This window comes from Schistocerca cancellata, chromosome 3 (genome assembly GCF_023864275.1).
Source record: "Schistocerca cancellata isolate TAMUIC-IGC-003103 chromosome 3, iqSchCanc2.1, whole genome shotgun sequence".
Classification (NCBI taxonomy): Eukaryota; Metazoa; Arthropoda; class Insecta; order Orthoptera; family Acrididae; genus Schistocerca; species Schistocerca cancellata.
This window is the reverse complement of record NC_064628.1, coordinates 543,169,961-543,192,803: the sequence shown is the minus strand read 5'-3', so window position 1 is coordinate 543,192,803 and position 22,843 is coordinate 543,169,961. Positions and strand designations below refer to the sequence as shown.

Here is a 22,843-nt window from a genome sequence, read left to right as displayed (position 1 = left end):
GGTGATACTGTGTATGTTATGCAAGTACCACTGTGACAAGAGAGTATAAATAAAAAATGGAGGCATGACATCCACTCCTTCTTAATAACATCTCAACTTAGTGGAATAATGCCATTGCAATCCATAGAGCGCCTAGCTCCGATGCTGCCATTGTCGATGCATATAAATAATATCTTTTGTGTGGACTTTGCGCTTGGCATAATATTATTCAATTTGAGAGTCACAAACACAAGAAAGGGATAGTACAGAGTCCCCTGTGGCAGCAAAACTTCAATTCATTAACAGTCTTACTACCATTATATCTGGGTGTGTTACTGAAGTTGTTTGCAAAAATCTATTATTTGTTACTTGTGGAAAAATGTAAAAATCTGATGAATGCATTGCTGTTTGCTGCTTTACTGAATAGTGGTAGCATATTAAATTGAGACTATTAAGACAGGATAGTGATTATGATGTGCTATGTAAATTGTCCCAAGGTTGATAAATTATTGCAATTAGTGCTTCTCTTACATCAGGAGCAGCTAGTGCCATCATGGATCTAATGGGTTTCTGTGAGCTTCCCCATTTGGGGGTGGGGTGCTGAGGGAAACTGTTGAAAACCTGGAACAAAGCTCTGTCAGCCTTGGTTCACATCTCAGAGATTCAATTAATTCAAATGATCATCATACTATACCAGTATCAAATTTTAATTCGCTTCATAGTATGGTTTGTCCATTAGTGGAGACGGAGCTTCCAGCTCGGAGACAATTGAGCACAACATTGCCATGATGCCTCCCTGAAGCCTGAGACGATGGCCATAGCAGTCCTTCGGGGTATCAGCAAGGGTGTGGGATGATCAGGAACATGGTTGATCCTTGAGATGAGCAAATATGTGAATCAGATTCTGAAAGTGACATGCCCACAGCAATGGTCCGAGAACCTGAAATGCTTTTGAAACACATAAATAATTTTCAAGGACACTGCAGTCTGTAAAAAGGACGATTAGTACATACAATCTGTTAAATAATGTCTGGTTTGCATTGAAATATATTGATACGGAAGTCGTAAGTAAAAAATCCAGTTCATTCAGATTGAAAAATTTATTGCGAGTTTGAATCGAGTATATGTTATGCAATTACATAACCAAATTCTCTGTAGAATATAGTCCATTGCGAACTGATTGATAACCATATCATACTGGTACTGAGTGTCTGGTTCATTCACCATTTCATTATAGGAAACAGGATTTACTAACACACTGTTCTCAGTACGACAACAACAATCAAGACTGTGTTGGCCGATTGATGAGCTACCTTCTGGTATAAACAGCTGGGAATCTCATTCATTGCAAACCAAAATATTTACCCACATCATGACACAGCACTGACATGACTGTTAATTGTTCCACGTATTACAGATCACAATATAACATTATCTTCAGTAGAAGTTCCTTGTCTAGAGTCTGTCATATATTGGTTTATCATGGACTTCATTGTTATCAAATTTCCGAAAGCATAGGGATAACTTCACATTAACATATCATTATGAATCTAGCTCATCATCATCAATCAAATGAGACCACACACAAAACATACAGGTGAAACCAAGTAAGCAATTCCACAGAAGGATCGTATTTCAGAGTACAAAACACATAACCATCATAACCTACTACACATGTGGCAGTTTGATATTATTAACAAAATACAAACAAAACCACTTGGAAACCAAAACTATCTTTCATGTAATTGCTCCATCTGGAGTGACTGAATTGTGTACTTCTGATTTGGATAGGGAAGATGAACTACTACTATTATCTTGAAGTTATTTATTTTCTCTATGTGTTAAGAATAATATAAATAATTTGAAAAATCTTAGTACTATTCATTATCACCACGAGTAATCTAATCAACTGCAGCTAATGGAAAACAGTAAAGTATCATTATTTTAATCTGTGGTAGACCTGTGAAACAAATATCATCTTTAGTGTGTCAATGTACATATTTTTAGTCACTCTGTACATTGTGATACCTACTGCAATTGGCCTAGTAATAACATATTAATATATGAAAGATCTCTTATATTTTCTTACTAAACATCAGTGTGGAGCTTATATTAGGCACATAAAACATACAGTTCTCGAATTGAAGATCAATACTTCACATTATATGTTCATTTATTCCTTTAGGCATAGTGTTTTCTAATATCTTGATGACGGCAAAGCCCTCTAATCCTGTGGCTGTTTGGATAACCAAGCAAAATAGGTTCAAGTCTTCAATAATATATTTTCCTCGCCTTGAAATCATTGCACACATACAAGCCTTTTGTCGTAATTGTGTGATAAGTCTTTGCAATGTCTAATGTTTTTGGACGACAATTTAAGTTCGAAGTAAATATACTAACTTCCACTTCTTTTACGAGATGACTTGCTTGACGTGCTCGGCCAACTTTCCTTGCTGCTGCAAACTTTCTTTCACTTTCTTCTCCGAAGTATGCTGCTAGGTACAGGAATCTCTTAACTCTTTCTACATATAAAAATAAGTAGACATACAAAGTTTCATTTGCTTCAACTAACGACTTATATTTCAGCTTCAGACATTTTACAAATCCCACTCTTCATGTAAATATATACTGCTTTGTAAGTCTCTTGTGTCTCCAAACATTAGAAAAAACTAATTTACGTATAAGAGAAAATTGGCATAAACACCATGTCCAGTCTCAACATGATCCGTAATACACATCTTCCCTTCAACAAGGCTAAGACAAGAGTTTTTCTTCAAGAGTACCTTCTCAGCTGTTCTTTTTTCACTAACAATAGTCACTGACACTATTATCACAGAGTAACATAAATACTCCATGGTCCTCTCGTACGCCCTTGCACTAAAACTTTCATGGACTGCCCGACAGGTACTTGGTGTTGTTTGACTGCCATGTCTACATTCTTCTCATGACTGAGTTTCAAAACTGCACACACAAAGGTGATGCGCAGTAAGTAGGATTCTATCATCCCACACTCACTTCTAAAATATCGTGTGTTCGAGACGGTAGAAGGCAGAGTGGTTCTAGAATTTACACTGAAATTCTCGAAGCACTACATATCTCCCCCTCAGATAAGACACGCGATATTTTATACACAATCATTATGTAAATAATATCACTCATAACAACATTTCATATCATAACAATATACTTTTCTTATACATGTTTATACATTCATCTTTCACCTCCACAACAATCTTTTTTTTTCTTCCCTAGAACAATCTATACCTAAGCATTTCTTTATTCTGTTTTTACTTTACTTTGATATCCAGACATCATCATTTATTTGTGATTCAGTCAGCTTCCCTACTATTTGGGAATTGTAAAGACTCTTTCCTTATTTTCAATCGTAAAGTTCAGGTGTTCATGACACATGAGTAATCTACTTTCTGTTCTTCTTTGCTTTTATTTTCTTTATTTTTTAAATTTTTTTCTACTTTTCTTTGGTATATACTATTTTTACTATTTTTTTGTAGTTTGGAAGAACTCTGGGCAAAAAGAAAGTGTTCTTTTTGACACTCGTAAACTTACATGAACCGTAACAAATGCTAGTTGTGCATAGAATTCAAACTTTCGAGAATAATCCCTATAAAATTTGTGACTTTTGTCACTATACTGTCCCCTTTTCTTAGGAAAGGTTATTAGAAACCATGGAAACAAGGAAGTACTTAAAACGATAGAAGTTTGTGAATATGGAAAGAGGGAAAAAATAGATAGGTCCTCAAATGAGAAGTAAGAAACGAAGGAAAAAAAAAAAGTAATGGTTGCTAAGATCTAAGAAGAGGAAGAAGATAGCCCCAAAGACAAGAAACCCTTCCCACACCCCTTCCCCAGGATCCCTACCCCTCAGGTACTTAAGTGAGATGCCGGTTTGGTGTTAAATCATCTCCTACACAACGGACATTCCCACCTTCACCGTTGAGGTCCCCAAAGGAAATCTTAGCAACCCTATGGAAATGGCAAATGGTGAAGGATCAGGCACACTTGTTTGCGAGGGTTGTCTGAAAGGTGTGATGTGTGTTTTATGTTAGCCATGTTTTATTTGCTCCCTTAAACCATGCTTTTATATACAATACCCACCCCTTTCAAAACCTATACAAAACCTCCCATTTACATCACATCTGATAAAAGGTATAAAGTACTCTATACAAAACAAAAAATTTATACACTATGGTATCACAGTTGTTTAACTATTCACCTCATATTAGATTATCCATAAATATAATACTCTACTCATTTTATTTTATGTCGATATCACTTTCTTTCTTATTCTGTGATTCTCCTAAGTTTTCTTTATCTTGTAGTTGTATCCAGTTTTCTAAGCACTATGACTGTAAGATAGTTTAAGCTATTAGTAATAGATGACAGAATAGTTTAAGATTTTAAAGGAATTCGGCACAGGAAAACTATTTTGGAAGAAACACTAAAAACAGCTCGGGATCCGATGGTAGTCACTCTGCCCATTAACTCACAATGTTAAATCCCTGGGGGACAGATGACTCCGCCAGGGTCCCATGAATCTGAGATTAACTTTTCTTGTGCACTAGCAGACCAGTATTTTTCTTTAAATTTCTTTTGGAAGTCTCCCCAAGAAGAAAAATTCTAAGTATTCACAGTTCCTCATTCTGAGGCCTCCCCAAGAAGGTACCCCACAGCAAGCTCTTATCATTTTAGAATCTTCCCAATTCTTTGGCAAAGCTTGATTGAATCTTTTCAAAAAGTAGGTCAGATGTACATGCCTGTCTGGCTTAAATTTTGGGAATTGCCTGGATAATCCTGAATTAGTCCCCCCATTGCAGATCAGTCATAACTTCACTAGTTAATACCACATTAGGTGAAATTACCCTTTTGTCTAATTTATCCCCGATAAGGTTGAATTCTTTCCTTAGGTCCTCTATACCTTTCTTGGTATCATTAAGTTTAGAAGATAGAACAGGAGATACATTTCCGGATGTTACTCTCTCGATAACTTTTTGAACTATAATTTCTTCCACCCGTTTGTCCAAACTAATTATATTTATGATATCAGAGTTCGCCAATTTCTCTTTGAAGTTCCTTTCCACATTATCTACTCATGTATTAACACCTTTAATTTGCGATTGAATTATTGGCATTAAATTATCCTGCTTATCGACACTCTCATTCAAAGTACTCAACCCTTGCTTTACAGCATTAAATTTAACATTGCACACATTTTCAAAGGATCCTAACTTTTCATTAAGCTCTGATTCTACAATATTATATTTGTCGTCAATATTCAGTTCTAACCTTTTTGTCAACTTCTGAAAATTATCATTCTGTTTCTGGCTATAGCCAGTGAACATTTGATTTACGTGAATGGTCAACGAACTAGTCAATTCATTCTTTAAATCTAGTTTTAAATTCTCTACCTTACTATTTAAGGCATCAAATTCAGTCTTTAAAGCATCCATGCCTTTGCACAGATTGCTAAATTCTTTGCTTTGTGAATCAACTTTGATATTTAACAAACCTATATTTGCCCCTTGACTACTTAAGGTTTCACTCTGGTTATTTAATTGAGAATGTACTGAGTCTAGTTTTACACTTAGTCACATTTTGAGTTTTGATTAAATTTACTATCTCAGACCAGTCAGGTACTTCCTTACTAACTTTCATAGCCATAGCTGGTTCTCGAGTTTCCTTGACTCGTATGTTACCCATATTCTTGCAAGCTTTTGATCTTGTAAGCATTTAACTAACTTTAAGTATGGTAACCACACTAATAAAGTTCACTGGACAGTTTGTACCACTTTGTACTAAAAGAATAAAGTTCTGTTTTAGGTCAGCACCGGTGAACAGTAGCTGCTGCCGGTGGTGTCAGATTTCGGTTTCCGCGGCTGCGTCCCCGCGATGTGTATGTGAGAGCTCTACACTCTCCGCACTGGATCTTCTTAATCGAAGTGTTCTTGGCATATTTCTTCTTAGAGAAACACACTGGAATCTTCTTCTCTATTTCTCAATTCAAAATTTTGTTCCTTTAAGTACTTGAGCATGTTCCATTGTCTCAGAGTAAATTCTTTGCCATTTTTGGTTTAGTTGCTATGGCAACATACAACAGCTTCTTTCCTCATTTTTTGGTCTTAAAATTCTTTTTTTTTTTTTTTTTCCAGTCCTTTCTCACTGGTCGCCACGTTATAACGGCTCTGACAACAATTTAAGTGCGAAGTAAATATACTAACTTCCACTTCTTTTACGATATGACTTACTTGACATACTTGGCCGAATTTCCTTGCTGCTGCAAACTCTCTTTCACTTTCTTCTCTGAAGTATGCTGCTGGGTACAGGAATCTCTTAACTCTGTCGACTTATAAAAATAAATAGACGTACAAACTTTCATTTGCTTCAACTAACCTTTATTGTCAATTACTGGTTTCGAGACAAAAAGGTATTACAGCTCTCTCTCAAGATCTGAAGATGGTAAACATGCTTACCAAAACTGATAATCAACAATAAAGGTTGTTTACAAGTGATCTTGGCTAAGAAGTTCACTTTATCGCAAGCAAAAGATTTGTGTGTCTCAGTGTCCTCCAGAGCACCTCAGGAGTTATCCTTTGAAAGGTTTCTTCATTAGACTTGTACCTGTGTTGAGTCACTTGGGCTTGTTATTCCCCATAATTAGTTGTCCGGAGTGATAAGGTCTTGACTTCACAGTGGCCATTCCAGTGGAGCTGGAGATGGACCATAACCAATCCAGTGACCTCAAAACTGTTCATCAACTGACTTGTACACCTGAACAGTAAAGTTTGCTGGAGCTCCACCCTACTATAACTACACATGATCCATGACTCCCTTGTGTTAGAACTGGGATACTTATCATGTTTGCACATTTTGAAATAGGAATTTTCATTCATATAACTCAAAAGAGTATAGTGTGTACAGGTATGTGATGACATCCTTGCCACTATCATAACATGAAATGGGTGCCTTTCTAACTCTTGCATGTAAAGGGGATTTTCCTTAGACCACAAAATCATGTTCCTCCTATTTGAACTGTGATATTTTGCCTATTCATCAGAAAACAGCAAACACCATAATCGAGACATAGTATTTGGAAATCGCACCAACAAAGTACAGAAGCCTGCAACTGACTGCTCCACGTCATTTCAGATAATTTATTCACATACATTGATCTAAATCCTTTCATTTCAAATCTGTTTATCAGATTTAAAGTAAGGAAGCCAATAAAACAAGCATTTATTTTCATAATCGTATGAAGTCAAGTCTTTCAGACACCATACACAGTGGTTTTTTTTCCCTATTTTTATTGCAGTAACAAGAGTACAGTAATATTATTCACCAACAAATGGAATTAAACTTCACAGATTGTTTGTAAACAAGGGACAATTTTCTAACAATCGAGTGCCAGATTTATTAGGACATGATGTGAGACCAGTGACCATTCTTACCTAGAGTTGGTGTAATTTCTCATTATCTTCTACAGTTCTCTATGTTTGTTCATATTTTAACTGAGCGGTATGACACTGATGGATCTAAAGAAGGAAATTCCTCAGTTACTTTGTTGCATTCCCTGAAACACATCTTAAAATGCATCATCCAATTGAATTCACACTTTTTCATACAGACATGCATTGAATTCTGAGGGTGTTGTATCTGATGTGAGAAGGGTAGGGAGCAAGGCAGAGAAAGAAAGGGAATTGGTTCTTAGTATTTTAGAAGAAATATCTTAATTGGTTTAACTGTTGCAAACACATCCATGTAGGTTTTTTATGTGAATCATTATAAATGCCTTCTGTTTTATAATTTGCAGCATCCTGTGACAGGATTGTTCCCAGCAAGCCCTGAAAATAATCATGCATGGATACGTGACAATGTGTACTGTATTTTGGCTGTATGGGGTTTATCAATGGCCTATAAGAAAAATGCAGACATGGATGAAGACAGAGCAAAGACCTATGAGTTGGAGCAGGTAAGAAACGTGTTCATTTCTTTATCTTGTTGTAATTGGCACTGGTGCTTCTATAGTTGCTGTGAAGATTTTGTAAATTACAGCTAATTTCTTAAAAACATAACAACATTGAACCAACATTTTTTATGTATTTAATTTTGTCACTCAGTAAGTATTTAAAAACTGTGAAAAAATTAATAAGATTTGTATGATTCTTAAATACTTCACAAAGAAATGTGTATCACTATCAGAAATCTGCTCTTTATTTCTTACACAGAGTTGTGTGAAACTTATGCGTGGTCTGTTAATGGCCATGATGCAACAGAAAGATAAAGTGGAGAAATTTAAATCAAGCCAAAACCCACTTGATTCACTACATGCAAAGTACAGTTCAAGTACAGGACAAACAGTCGTGGCTGACACTGAATGGGGCCATTTACAGTTGGATGCTGTTTCCTTGTACCTACTGATACTTGCTCAGATGACTGCTTCAGGTATGACATTGAAATGTTGATATAACATCTTGAACCCTAGAGGGGTCTACTTAAACATAAGTTAACTATAAATAATGAAACAGCAATTTAAAAGTACAAGAGAAAAATTTTAAATGATAAATTTCAGTATTTTTATTATGGTGTAGGAAATCCTATATATTTTGTGTGAACAAAATCACTTTCTCTTAAGACATAAGACCACATTTTCATTGCAACTTTTCCTAATTGATTTCATTCATCTTGCTCCATTAAGTTTCATTCAATTCATACTAAACATTGTTGCCCAGTTGAAAACATTCACAGTTATTGCTAAATAGGAAAGAAGCAATAAGTAAGGACAAAGAAGCTAAAGGAAAGAAATGACAAGAACCTACAAATGACGGAAACGAGATTGTGTGTGGGTGGTGGGATTTTGAGGGAGGATAAAGAAATGAAAAGAATTGGTGTACATTCAGATCAGATGGGTTGCAGATACCATACATATATTGTAGATTCGGATCACATCTGTGAATGTAAGGAATCAAATTCATACCCTAGAATCAGACGGCATCTATTAAATTCTGATGCGGGAGATGTCTATGTCACACCATGCATCAAGCAGGCACAAGAATAACAGCTTTATCTTTAATGGATTTGGCTGAATGTGTTGTCCATCCTTGATACTTGCCAATTATTATGTGATTGTCACAGTAAGCTGAACTACATTTGCATGTCAACTAAAATCTGTCACTGCTCATCTCTAAAGTAGCTTTCTTCTAGATGAAGCATGTTTTACCATTGATGATGCTGGAATAGTTGCAGATAAGAGAATGTCTGGATTTAGCAAGGATGTTAATTGTATGGAAAAGAAATGAGAAACACATTAGAGAGATTTATTCAGTAAAAAGTCTTGAATGCTTGGTGCTCCTTTCCTAGTAACTATTCATTGAAGGACATCTTCTAACACCATGAACTGCACTTCAAATGTTTAATAGTCAGGCAGGAATTCAGTTTTATAACTCATCATCAGTTGTATGTGCATCAACATGTACAATGTGACAATTGCATACATAACAGTGGGAACATAAGTCTATTTACATTATGAATCTGTATATCAATGACATGCATGTTGTAACAGGAAGGTGGATGTAAAGGCATTCAGCGACTGATTGAGCATGAGTTGGAATGCATTTTTGAGCTACATTTATTAAGATATACCTAGTTGACCCAATCTTAAGAAAACAACTATAAAGTACCACACTTTGTAAATATAGAGTGGACTAGAACAGATTTATGAATCAGAATGAATACCTGAGCCAATATAAAAATACGTAAACTAATAACCATTGATATAGCTAATCCAAACGATCTGTAATTGTATCAGTCATAAACTTTGCCAGTAATGCACAAATGATTGGAAAAAAAATAACACAGACACAGCAGAAAATTAATCATTAACTGACATTAACAAGAAACTAGCCAACAGGCCCCAAAATTGCTGACTGCTCATATTGGCATTAATCTCATAAGCAATGGATTTAATGAAACCTTTGAAATGTAGTAAAGTGGAAAACTAATAATTAACATCAGTGAATTAGGAAGAGTCTCTTAGGAAAATCATGAAGTGAAGCACTCAGCGAGTCAGTCTTAGCCAAATAGTTGTACGTTACTATGAACACTTTGAAATGCACTGCCTTCAAGAATCCACAACACGCAAAAAACATAGGGACTTTAAAATGATTCTGTCAAATATATCCTCACCACGAGTAGTTCATGAATTACACATTGCAGAACATCTGCGTATCTTCCCTAATTTTTTGCGTGCTGGTAAGAGGCCAAGTTCCTCTTACAATCACCACTCAAGTCTCATGGAAGTTACACAACTTCTGACATGTCTTACTTTTCCACTATGACGTGTAGTCACCACTCACAAGTCTGAAGGGCAATAGTGTGTCCCACCGGATAAATGTCAATTCAGCCAGGGCTAATGCATGCCTCTGAGCACAATTCTCACACACTGTTCTCAGAGCTGTTCTGCCAAACTTCCAGGACTGATGGACAGCATGGGCAAATGATTCCAGAGACCAGCCGTACGGTGGACAGCACAATCCACAGTCTGCCCAAGTTCATGGTCACATTGTTAACTGTCCGCTGCCATCCTGGCTGTTACTCCCTGCTCCACCCATAGCCGCATCCTCTAGCATGCACTAGCACTGTGCTACCTCATCATGCCTTCAGGTGGCGCAGACCATGAACCTCGTTCTTGCAGTAGGAAGAAGGTAGGAAAAAGATAGCACTAGTGCTGATATGGCATATAGTCAGCTGCCTTCCCCCCACCCCCCCCCCACCCCCCGCCCCTCCCCCTGTCTAAAATCTTGGCCAGGGCCAAAAACATCCTTCATTAATTCTTAGCACCCAGCTTAATCGGAGTGAGGTGAGCTGTAACCTCCTTAGCAGTGCGCTGATCTAACAGCACTGTTACCAGGGTAAGAAATCTTCTAATACACAATGGCCCTCTATACCAGGGCAACAATGTTTTAGAGGTTCGTTCTGCCTCATTACTGACCCCCTGCAAATTCTTAATGTAGATAACATCACCAACTTGGTAAGCATTTAGCTGGTGCTGCTGATAATAACTCGTAACTTCCTTCATGCGGGCCTCCCACATATTTCTCTTGGCCAATCTGCACAGTACAGCAACCTGTTGGTGATTCTTCCCTCCAGGTAATAGATCCTCAATTGCCGACAAGCTGTACAGTGGAGTTGCCAACTGATAGCCCTGAAGTAACTTGGCCAATGTTGATCAATGAGCCTCATGCCATGGCCAAATAGGGTAGAGAACAATCATGATTACTTTGATCCTTATGGTAGTAGGCAGTCAGCATAGATCTGAAATTGTGATTGAGGCACTCAATGCAGGAGAGGTTAGGATAATATGGGGTCATCGTCATGTGATGCACTCCCATCCCTAAACAAAATTGTTTAAATACCTTGGTGACCATGTTTGTCATTGCCCCTCCAGTAGGTAACAACCATATGAATCTGGTACAGGAATTAATACAAACCGAAATACACTTGTTCCCACCCCTAGATCTCAGCAGGGGACTGACAAAGTCAATGTACATACTTTGAAATGCATTATCAGAGGGCTTCAAAGCCAAGTACCTGACCTTGGTATCCTGAGTTGGTTTACTCGGAGCACATACCTGACAGTTCGCTACCCTCTTGCAAATCTACATGTCCATTTCATTTTCAGCCATAAGGAAAACTGCCTTATCTTCTCCTGTTTTTTGAGTACTCCCCCAGCTGCCCCCTCCCCCCTCCCCCCCTCCTCCACCTCTCACACGTCAATTGGGGGGGGGGGGGGGGCTCATGGAAAAAATGTAAATAACAGCACAATCAGTTCTTCAGGTGCTACAACCTTCGGTTTTCCCAGGCTGTGCACCTTACAGCACAGCACCTGGTCTTTCATTAAGTAAGGGTTGACATACTATCTTGATTTATCTGCTTGATGACCCTCAGGCGTTCATCCTGAGCTTGAAATTCTCTAATATCTCTGAACAGACTAAGGATTTGAGTCAGGATGGAACTAGTTTAACCTGCGTGTTCCTATTCACCATCTGGAGGATGAACTGTTGGATTATCATTCTTCTGTTCGTATGTGCGACTTAAACCATTAGCCATCATGTTCTCAGAGACCTTGATACTACAGACCTCAAATCTAAATGTGAGAATCCTGGTAGCCCCCCTTGCAGTTCATCATGTCTTGCGGGGTCTAGTGAGTACCCAGCTTAGAGAGTGATTATCAGTTTCCAGGATAAATTATTGATGTTACAGGTGGTACTTAATTTCCTGCATCCCCAACAAAACAGGGAGGGCTTCTAGCTCATATACAGAGTACTCTCTCTCCTACTCAATTAACCCTCTAGAGGCTGTAATAAAACAGGCTGTATTGGGTTGTGTGGAGTACCCAGTACAGCAGGTTCTGTTGTATGCAATACACCCTCAAACAGATGTGGGTAGTGTATAAGGACACTTAGTGAATAAGGTCCCTTAGTGCAACAGTGTGAAATAATTGTAACGAAAATGTTAAACTGTGTTACAGACCAATTAATGTATGTACTTAATCAGGTAATGTAATGTACAGTTAGGATAAGTCGTTATCACTTTGGGATGAATTTTGGGATGTTTTGAAGAGAAAGAACAAGTACTGGAGTCAGTGTTAATAGTGTACAAATGTTAGTAACCCTTTTCATTCAGTTTTATAATTATAATTCAATTAGTAAAATTCATTGTTTACCATAACACAAATTAACTGTGTAAACTGTTAAGTTTGGAAAAGCTTAAATTTATATATCTTTGCAAATCAGGACAACATATTCTTACAGAAATCACCAACTAAAAGTATGTAATTAAACTCGTAATTAATGTTTCTGGAACATTCAGTGCAATGTCCACATATTATGAAAATTAGAGAAGATTTGTTTAAATTGGAGACATAACCTGATTCAGAAAGTCAATTTGTATCATAAATAATCTTATTAGAATGATTCATTAATCTTTTGTAACACGATTTAAAGATTTTGTGATGTACATAATTATTCTACATTTTAGCCTTCAAATGTTGCAAAAAGTCAGTTTGAACGTTTGATTTGTAATTTTGTGTTGTAGGAATATTACCAGCTCAAAATTGTTTAATAAAATCGCATAATTAATTAAATTACGTAAAGATATATCGAGAATGTTCTGGACTGAATAGTAAGAACTTAATTGTTAACTGTATGTATGTTTCAAAACTGCACTTGTAAAAGATTGTTCATTTTGGAAATATGCATTATCATTGTACTTGTCTTAATTTTTACTGAAACTCTCTAATGTCAGTTTCTGGTGGATTGACTTACTGCAATTGTAACATCAAACATGAAATAACATAATAATGTCAGAGAACATATTGTTAAAAGATGTATAAATACACCTTGTCCAAAGCCTTGGAGGAGGGCGGAGTGTGGTTGAAGGACTAGCTGGTGTGTTCTGCTGCCTGTATAAAGTTGTAACAAATAAACAATTGTTGACAACAGATTAATTGGTGTATGTCTGGTAGTGACCAAAGACTTTCTGCAGCGAAGTTATCACCTCCAAAAATGTAAAACATGGTACGATCAGCGGTACTATGTTAAACCTGAATTGATGGGATTGCTTCATTAGATTTGGTGAATGGAGCTGGTATGAGAAGTTACATTAGCTTTGACGTTGGAGCTGGGCTTCTGAACCTGGTTACATTTTAAGGCATAAGCAATAGCCTTCTGCTCACCTCCTTTTTTTGTAACAGAACCCTGCTGGGTCCTTGTGCCGAGGCATCGGTTTGTAAAAGAAAGTTTTTATTAAAATCTGGTAGAGTTAACACTGAAAATCGACCTGATATCGATACGCCGAGCTTTCTCCGTGGAGGGCGTGAGGCACAGCGCACGGAGCTGTTATGAACGTGCACGCTGAGCAGTGCATGCACAATGTCACTTCAGTACGGCTTTAAATAGCAGAGCTCAGCGCGTACTCGCCAGTACCACTACAGTGGCACTCACCTGAAGATGGCCAGAAGACTCTGCGCCAAAATATCGTGGCAGGACGTTACTGATATTCGTCAGTATTCCCATGTTTTTATGGAACAATCAGTACGCAGGGAAAGCTTTAAACATCACATCAAGCAACTATACAGGGTGGAAGTGATGGAATGTATTCGAAGGTTCGACAAGTTACGTGAAAGAAGAGCGAGGCTGCTGGGCTCATTGATATTCTTATTAAGTTGCAGAGACAAGGGCATTATTCCTATGTTTGCCAAAATTGTGCATGTCATAAATACTGCTGTTGCAAACAACATCAAACGTAAAGCAAGTGTGGGTTTGGTGAGAGAAAGGATTCGTTTTAGTTGGCGTGAATTGGATTCTGTGTCAAAGGACATGTTCCACATACATTTGGAATTGGCAGCAAGACTATCTTCTCTGTCGTGGGGCTGGGTGGATGGTGTGACATGGGCTAAAGCAAACTGGAGCCATGATAAAGCTGTGATGAGGCAAACTGCCAAGATTGACAGACTTTCTAAACAGATGCAACAGGAAGTTCCAACTTGACGATCTGTTGTTAATTTGACAGAGAAAACTTTAGATGACGCGATTGTGTCTGTGCTAGCAAAAGGACTGAATTTTGCTCCCACACCTGTTTCACCGCCACTAGTGGATTTCATCAGTGCCATCGAAGAAGCTGTATGCCGTCTTGATACAGATGAAGCGGAGGAAGTTCGGCTAGAGTCTTGCCATGTATTGACCAGGGGTGCACCTATGAAGAGTAACATCTCGCCCATGGAGAGGATAGCCCTCTGTATCTTACGAGTAGATGTGGATACAGTAGTCTTAAAATCTGACAAAGGAAACGCTACTGTCCTCATACCAAGGGATGACTATATTAATAAGATCATTGTTTTATTATGTGACTCAACGTATCACAAAATCGATAAGGATCCCACAAGCCGAGTGGTACGAAAAGCAGCAGAACTTTTATCAAATAGTTCTCTACCGAAGGAGGTCTTCAAGAGACTGAAACCAAACAGTTCAGTTCCACCTAGGCTATATGGAGTGCCTAAGATCCACGAGGAAAATGTGCCATTATGTCCAATTGTGAGTAACATTGGAGCAGCCACCTACGACCTAGCAAAATTCTTGGCAACTTTGCTCAAACCAATGATAGGCAAGTGTGCACATCACATAAAGAATTCTGGTGATTTTATCAGTTGACTTCAGTCACTACAACTGCAAAGTAACAACTTATTGGTCAGTCTTGATGTGGTTTCACTTTTCACAAAGGTGCCTCTGGTGGACTCACTACACCTCATTGGCAATGTGTTTGGTGCAGACATTACAGCGTTGTTTGAGCACACTCTCTCCTCTACATATTTTATATTTAACAATGAATTTTACGAGCAATCTGACGGTGTCGCCATGGGGAGTCCTTTGTCTCCCCTGGTGGCTAATATTTTTATGGAAGGTTTTGAGGAGAGAGCACTCGACTCTGCCACTTTTAAACCAACAGTATTTTGGCGATACATTGACGACACTTTTATAGTGTGGCCTCATGGTCAGGACCGTCTCCAAGAATTTTTACGTCACATGAACTCCATACATGAAAGTATAAAGTTTACCATGGAGCTAGAAAGATGGTTGTCTGCCATTTTTAGACGTCTTGGTGCGACGGAAGAGTGACGGCACACTTGGTCACTCGGTGTACAGAAAGCCCCCTCATACTGACCTTTATCTACAAGCTACTAGTTGCCACCATCCAGCACAAACATTGGGCATTCTAAAAACCTTGATCCACTGTGCCCATACTATCACTGACGCCGACAGTCTTGAAGCGGAACTGGGACACCTGCAAAAAGTATTTCTGGAGAATGGCTTTTCACCTAGGCAAGTGAACAGAGTGATGCAGACCTACAAACGACGGAACAAGTAAGAGGAAGAGGCCTTCAGGTGGACTGCTTATCTGCCATTTATTGGGAATATTTCTTCACAGATAGGCAGAATATTGAGAAAGTATCAAGTGAGAGTCATCTTTCGCCCTCCTTCCAAAATTTCATCACTGGTGGGATCCATTAAAGATGACCTGGGCCTGCGTAAATCAGGTGTTTACAAAATTCCATGTGAATGCGGCAAATCATATATATATATAGGGCAAACAACACGAACTGTGCAGGAACGCATTCTGGAACACTAACGGCATACTCGCCTACTCCAACCCACCAAGTCCGCAATCGCCGAACATTGTATTTCCACAGACCATTCCATGAATTATGACGACACAAAAATTTTGGCCCATACATCAAACTTTTGGAGTTCGAGTATCAATAAATTTGTGGAAATAAGATTGTCTGACAACGAGACTCTCATCAGTCGAGATAGCAGTTATCAGCTAAACTCTACTTGGAATCCTGTTATAGAGAAACTTCATAGTGAACGTAGTTATCTGCATAAAGGTGAAAATCAACCTGATATCGATACACCAAGCTTTCACCGTGGAGGGCGCGAGGCGCAGCGCACGGAGCTGTTATGAATGCGCACGCTGAGCAGCGCATGCGCAATGTCACCTCAGTACGGCTTTAAATAGCGGAGCTCAGCGCGTACTCGCCAGTACTACTACAGTGGCTTTCACCTGAAGATGGCCAGAAGACTCTACGCCGAAATATCGTGGCAGGACGTTACTGATATCCGGCAGTTCTCCCATGTTTTTATGGAACAATCAGTACGCCAGGAAAGCTTTAAACATCACAACACTGGCACAGATTGTAATGCCCACCTAGGTGCTAAGAATGCAGCCTCCTGAGAAGGACCCCCAATACATTTATACCCCTACTGGTAGATCTCGTTCAGATGAGCCGCTTTCTCACCAAACCTCTCACTGAACTTACAGAAGAAATTGCTATTCTGACAAATTGAGCAACCTGTTTAACATTATGTGAACCAAGCACTTGATTTATAATTTTCACTCAATCAGGATCGATGAGGATCCCCTCTCCAGACACAATATGTACTGTGAATTTCATTGAAGGGGAGGCAAAATGCACCTACTCAGGATTTACTGTAAGGCTGCCTTCCACAACTGCCCAAACACTTCCTCCAATGTACCAGGTGCTCTTGAATAAGTTACTCTGTACCACTAAATCATCTAAATAGTAGTACACAAACTTGAACTTCACACGAGAAAATACAACATTCATTGATCGTGACAGAAGAGCAGCCCCTCTTGCCAGCCTCTCGTCATCTAAAGTTATCTGGTTGTTCGCTTCGTTAAGCTCTAGTGTGGTAAAAACCCGAGCCCCTCGGAACCATCCAAAGGACGAGTGGTTCCCGATAATCCACTACCGACAGAGATTCCCCCCATCTATTTAGGCACTAGAAATATTGGTGCCCTGTAGGGTGACTTAAAGGGATGAATGACACATTGATCAAACATTTTCTTTGTTTTTTTCTCTTAGTATCTTCCTCATTGGTAGATATAACCTATGCAGTGTCACCTTAACTGATGCCTGGTCCACTAGCTCAGTGCCACCACGTGCATGTGAGTGACCTCCAGTTTATTTGTTACAACATGTGGAAATTGGAAACAAACAGTTTCAATTTTGTGAATTTAGAATTTCTCGCCGAATCTCGGTGATGAAGTCCTCTTGGGTAATCAGCCAAGTAACGGCATCATTCTGCTGTATAGCAGCTGGACCACAGGCTTATCTGCATTGGTAGTGCCAATCGAGTACCTCCAGAAGGGGTTTCATGGCCGTGAGATGGGGGAGGGGGAAGAGTTGTGGCTGGTGGTGGGGGCTCCCTGCATGCAGGTGGTTTGGGCTTAATGTCCTGGTGAGACCAAATGGAGAAATTTGCAGTGGCAGAATGCAGTCTCAGTTAAAACAATACGTTTGATTTCGAACAAACAAAGCTGCTGTGCAGGGCGAATGGGTTCTGGGATTCAATCTTCACAAGAGGCTGCTGAGATAAGTGTCCATGATAACTTTGTCAACTAGGATAGCAGTTTCCAATTTAGCACTGCATGGGATGCAGCAATAACAGAAATATGACAGGAGTATTTGATGCAAAACTGCTGAAGGCAGCAATTGGAATGGGCAGGCCCTACCCGGACATGATGCCCAAACCAACCAGCATGCAGGGAGCCTCCACAACCACCGGCTGTCCTCCCACCATGGGCTGCGACACCCATTCTGGAGGCACGCAATTGATGCTGCCGATTCAGCCAAGGCAGGGGAGCCTATGGTCCAGCGGCTTTAAAGACCTGGACATGACATGAACCCGACACCTGAGCCTGAAGATGGCAAGTAGAAAACTTGGTGAAACATTGCCACAGAACAATGGCTGATAACCTGAGAAGACTTCATGAGCTTCAGTTTTGTTCTCAACAAACACATTCAAATTGTTTAATCGATCATTACATGTACCTGACTCCCCATCAACCATCCTGATTTCTTGGGATTGCTTCTTCCTGACTACAATGGCAAAAACCTCACCACAATGGCAGAACTTGAACAGAGTTCTCAGTTTCAATATGAAATATAAGCTCCTCCTGGCCCAATCTGTAATTAAACCCACGTTCCCGATGAAGTCAGTTCCAAGTGTGCAAGATGTCGCCAGATTTTTTTAAACAGTCTTCATATTAGTTTTCCACAAAAATTCTCCGAAGGCCACCTTAACCAGCAAACTCCCTTTAACCGTTGAACTTGATTTGTGTGCCATTACAAATAATCATTTTCCAATGACAATCCTTCCTACTTACATTTACCTCAATGTTGGGTGAACCAGTCAGAATCAGCTGCCAAGATAGTACTCCGTAAATTCAAGTGTGGATGTATCTGTAATCACATATATTAGTTTATACTTTCTACGATACAACAATTGTCATAACTAAGACTGCAATGTCTTCTTCATAGAGCCCTGTTTCATGTAACCTGGCCTATTACAATTCCAATATTTTAATTTTGTGTTTTCCCCTCTCATGGAATTTTGTTCCTCAGTACCTCCTGATTGTACCCTGACCTGGACAGTATTGCCCTCTGTATTCACTTTCTTCCTCACAAAATTCTTCCCCTCCCATTTGTACCTGCGATAGTTGAGGTACTCCGTAGCTTGAATCTGTCAGATCAGATCCTTGAATTGTAAAAATGTACTAAATATCTGACACAATTTTAGCCTCTGCCTACTTTCAGCATTCAACCCTTGTAACAAGTTTGTTATGACGTATTCCTCCGTGTGATCGAGAACCAATGCCAGTATGCTTCTCGTAACTCAGGCAATGTATTCCACTGTAGGTTCATTACAACCTTGCTCCTTTTCGTACTGCCAATAAACTATTTCCCTCAAAGCTCAGGGAGGACTGAGCCTGATTATTCGGTGCCTACAGTCTTGCCAAGTCTCTCTATGTTGTGTGGCTTGCAAAATCAGGGTTTATAAGCTCTGGGACAACCGGGAAAGAAAACTGGGAAAAACCTGGGAATTTTTTAGAATTATGGGAATTATTCTTTGTTCTAGTCCTTAGTTAAATTTTTGTAATTTTGACTGGTAAGAGCTGGTATACAGCAAAATGTGTCAAAGGCTTTAGGACGAAGACTATGGAATACTTAATAACAGCAAACTGTTTCTGATGAGTGTGATGTCACAACAGTTTACACAAAGTCCTTTTTGAACAGTTGCCAGCGGGCTCATGTGCATGCGCAGTGGAGTTGCATATGAGCAGTGCCTTCTCCCACTTCTGGCTACTTGAAGTGTAGTTGCAGCAGTAGCAAGAAGCAGTCAAGCTACAGAGAAAAATTTTTCTGTCGTGTCCAAGCTGCCAGATACACGCATGAGCAGAGCAGTCTGGGTTTTAGTGGGGAGGGGGATAGTGACCTGTGTTTATGTTTTGTGATTTTGCTGTTTTCTGATATCCTATTACCTCTTCATTTACAGTTCACATGTCAAATGAAAACAAAGCAGATTTCTCCGGACAGGAGCTATCAAGTGAATTAAAATACATGCACATGATTATGGATGGCTGTTATTAGTTTCAGTTTTCTGATTTTATTTTATTTCCACCTTTTTGGCAGTTAAGCTTTAAACCCCTTGCACAACAATGAGAATATTTTTGTCGGTTTGCTAAATAAACGTGGCTTTTATTAATATTTTCTTCAGATGCAGTCAATTTATAAGAAACTAAGTGTTTCATACCACACTATTGGCTATTTTAAACTATTCACTGAATTTCAAGTGCACATTTTCATCTTTTGACATGTATAGTATTATGCAATAATACAGAATCAAAGATGAGACAATACAGAACTGATACTCCAAGAAAATTTGCATCCCAAAAAGTGCACTGGAAAGCTTCATGTCAGGTTGGGCATACTTCACTGTGAATCTGGACATCTGAATGTGTCCTTTTAACCGAATTATGCATTTTAGTATGGTTTATGAAATTCCTATGCTCTTGGAGTAGCCTCTGATGTCCTATTTCTGTTATGACATCATGTAAGCTCCCTTAATGCTATATGTGTATGAACATACGGGCTTCCTATGTCATCGTAGCTGCCCAAGTGCAGTAATGCCTGTTTTCTGGTGCTCTCTAGCAGCTGCTGAAATGAACCCATGTCCAAGAGGTCGCGGGAAAATATTGCGAATTGTTCTTAGAAAAGCATCATGTGCAAAGGAAATTTTCTTCTATGCAAGATGCACTATATTACATATGAAAATCTGCAATGAATTTCTTAAATCACAGAGCGTTTGGCTCTCATTTAAACTTAGAACTTTAAGAACCAGCCACTGAGAATAATTTTGAGCACAGAAGACCAGGCATTAATGTCAGTGTTAAAAATTTTACTGCCATGTTTGTGCGATGTATCCTGAAAGTGTAACACATCCATAAAAGACCACTGTTATATGTGAAAGCTGAACTTTTCTCTGCCTCTTTACAGATTTTACAAAAAACTTTTTTTAGTAGATGCTTCATATTCTAGCCATGTATATTCGATCAACCAAGACTTCTGAAATGATCTTCCCTTACCGGATTGTCCAGGTTTCAGCTGTGAACAGTTCTCGCCTGAAACCGACAAAGCAATTGACGACAGTAATTGTTGGAGGTTGACTTGCATTATCATCAACTTCCAAGTGCACCTTTTTGGTAACATATTTATCCATTGCAAACTTAATTCACAATACACTAAGAGACTAAAGTAAACGAATACAATATAGTCACATAAAATAGTCCACTAGACACTAAAACCAGAACACTAAACACGTCTGCAGTGTGCACTGAACAAAACTGTCCACAATGAATGACTGCGACAGCAGGGTGGGCTTTATATAGCCACGGCGTTGTAATGTCTCAAAGCGTCAAGGCGACGTGAGGCGGAGGGTGCCAGGCGCTTCTGCTCCAGTCCCTTCGATGTTACCAAGGCTGCAGCACTGGCCCATCGGCGCCAGACTTTACCTGAAGGTTCGCGCACTGAGACAAATTTTAAGTGTGCCTGCAGCGCCATAACACTATTGTGATTCACACCACTCGTTTTCAGTTAACCTGCTTACTACCGTAATAATTAAAGTTTTAAGTCACATTACTGAGTGTATTTTAAAAGGTAACTACCATTAAAAAAGGAAAATAAAAAATTCCAACATAATTTTGTGATTTTACAAATCATAATATAGCTAATAATTTTCTTATCTAAAAACAAAGATGATGTAACTTACCAAACGAAAGCGTTGGTATGTTGACAGAGACACTAACAAACACAAACACACACACAAAATTCAAGCTTTCGCAACCCACGGTTGCTTCATCAGAAAGAGGGAAGGAGAGGAAAGACAAAAGGATGTGGGTTTTAAGGGAGAGGGTAAGGAGTCATTCCAATCTCGGGAGCGGAAAGACTTACCTTAGGGGGAAAAAAGGACAGGTATACACTTGCGCGCGCACACACACACATATATCCATCTGCACATATACAGCCACAAGCAGATATGTCTGCTTGTGTCTGTATATGTGAAGATGGATATTTGTGTGTGTGTGTGTGTGTGTGTGTGTGGTGTGTGTGTGTGTGTGTGTGTGTGTGTGTGTGTGCGCGTGTGTGCGTGCGTGCATGCGCGAGTGTATATCTGTCCTTTTTTCCCCCTAAGGTAAGTCTTTCCGCTCCCAGGATTGGAATGACTCCTTACCCTCTCCCTTGAAACCCACATCCTTTCGTCTTTCCCTCTCCTTCCCTCTTTCCTGATGAAGCAACCATGGGTTGCGAAAGCTTGAATTTTGTGTGTAGTGTGTTTGTGTTTGTTAGTGTCTCTGTCAACATACCAACGCTTTCGTTGGGTAAGTTACATCATCATTGTTTTTAGATATATTTTTCCCACGTGGAATGTTTCCCTCTATTATATTAATAATTTTCTTAAATTATTGGGGGAGGGGGGGGGGCTCCGTCCGCCCAAATAAATTTTTGAGGGAGCTCAGGCCCCATGGAGCATGGAGTTGGCGCCTATGTGGAACTGACGAATAGGCCAAAGAGTCTATTTTGCATTAAGGCCAATTGTTCAAAGTGTAGTTTGTAACATTTACAGTCTATTCCATTTTTGTATATATTTTACAATTTTATACTTTTTTTTAAATATTCTGTAGCACCCTCAGTGCATGGGGGTGTGGCTGTGAGCCATGTCCCTTGGGTTGATCTTAAAACCAGTTTCATATTACCTTTATGTTCCTACAAAATATAGAAAAATTTTAACCAAAACAGCCAATGGCTTGCTGACCGGGTTAGATACTGCATTCAATATTAGTTACTACACTGTTTATTGTAACATTACTTATGAGTCTGTTTAACATAGTCGTTTTGTGCTTCTTGCAGTTTAACCTTCACAGCTTGTCTTGT

The 22,843-nt window shown here is 39.1% G+C and overlaps 1 protein-coding gene across 2 annotated transcripts in view; it reads left to right on the top strand.

Moving 5' to 3' along the window:
* LOC126175372 (probable phosphorylase b kinase regulatory subunit alpha) overlaps positions 1-22,843 on the top strand; it is a 247,572-nt gene that overhangs the window by 2,160 nt on the left and 222,569 nt on the right. For both annotated transcript variants that reach the window (XM_049922140.1, XM_049922139.1), the window contains exons 2-3: positions 7,805-7,963; positions 8,220-8,436. In XM_049922140.1, the coding sequence (XP_049778097.1) occupies positions 7,805-7,963; positions 8,220-8,436 (376 nt within the window). The remainder of the gene's footprint in view (positions 1-7,804; positions 7,964-8,219; positions 8,437-22,843) is intronic.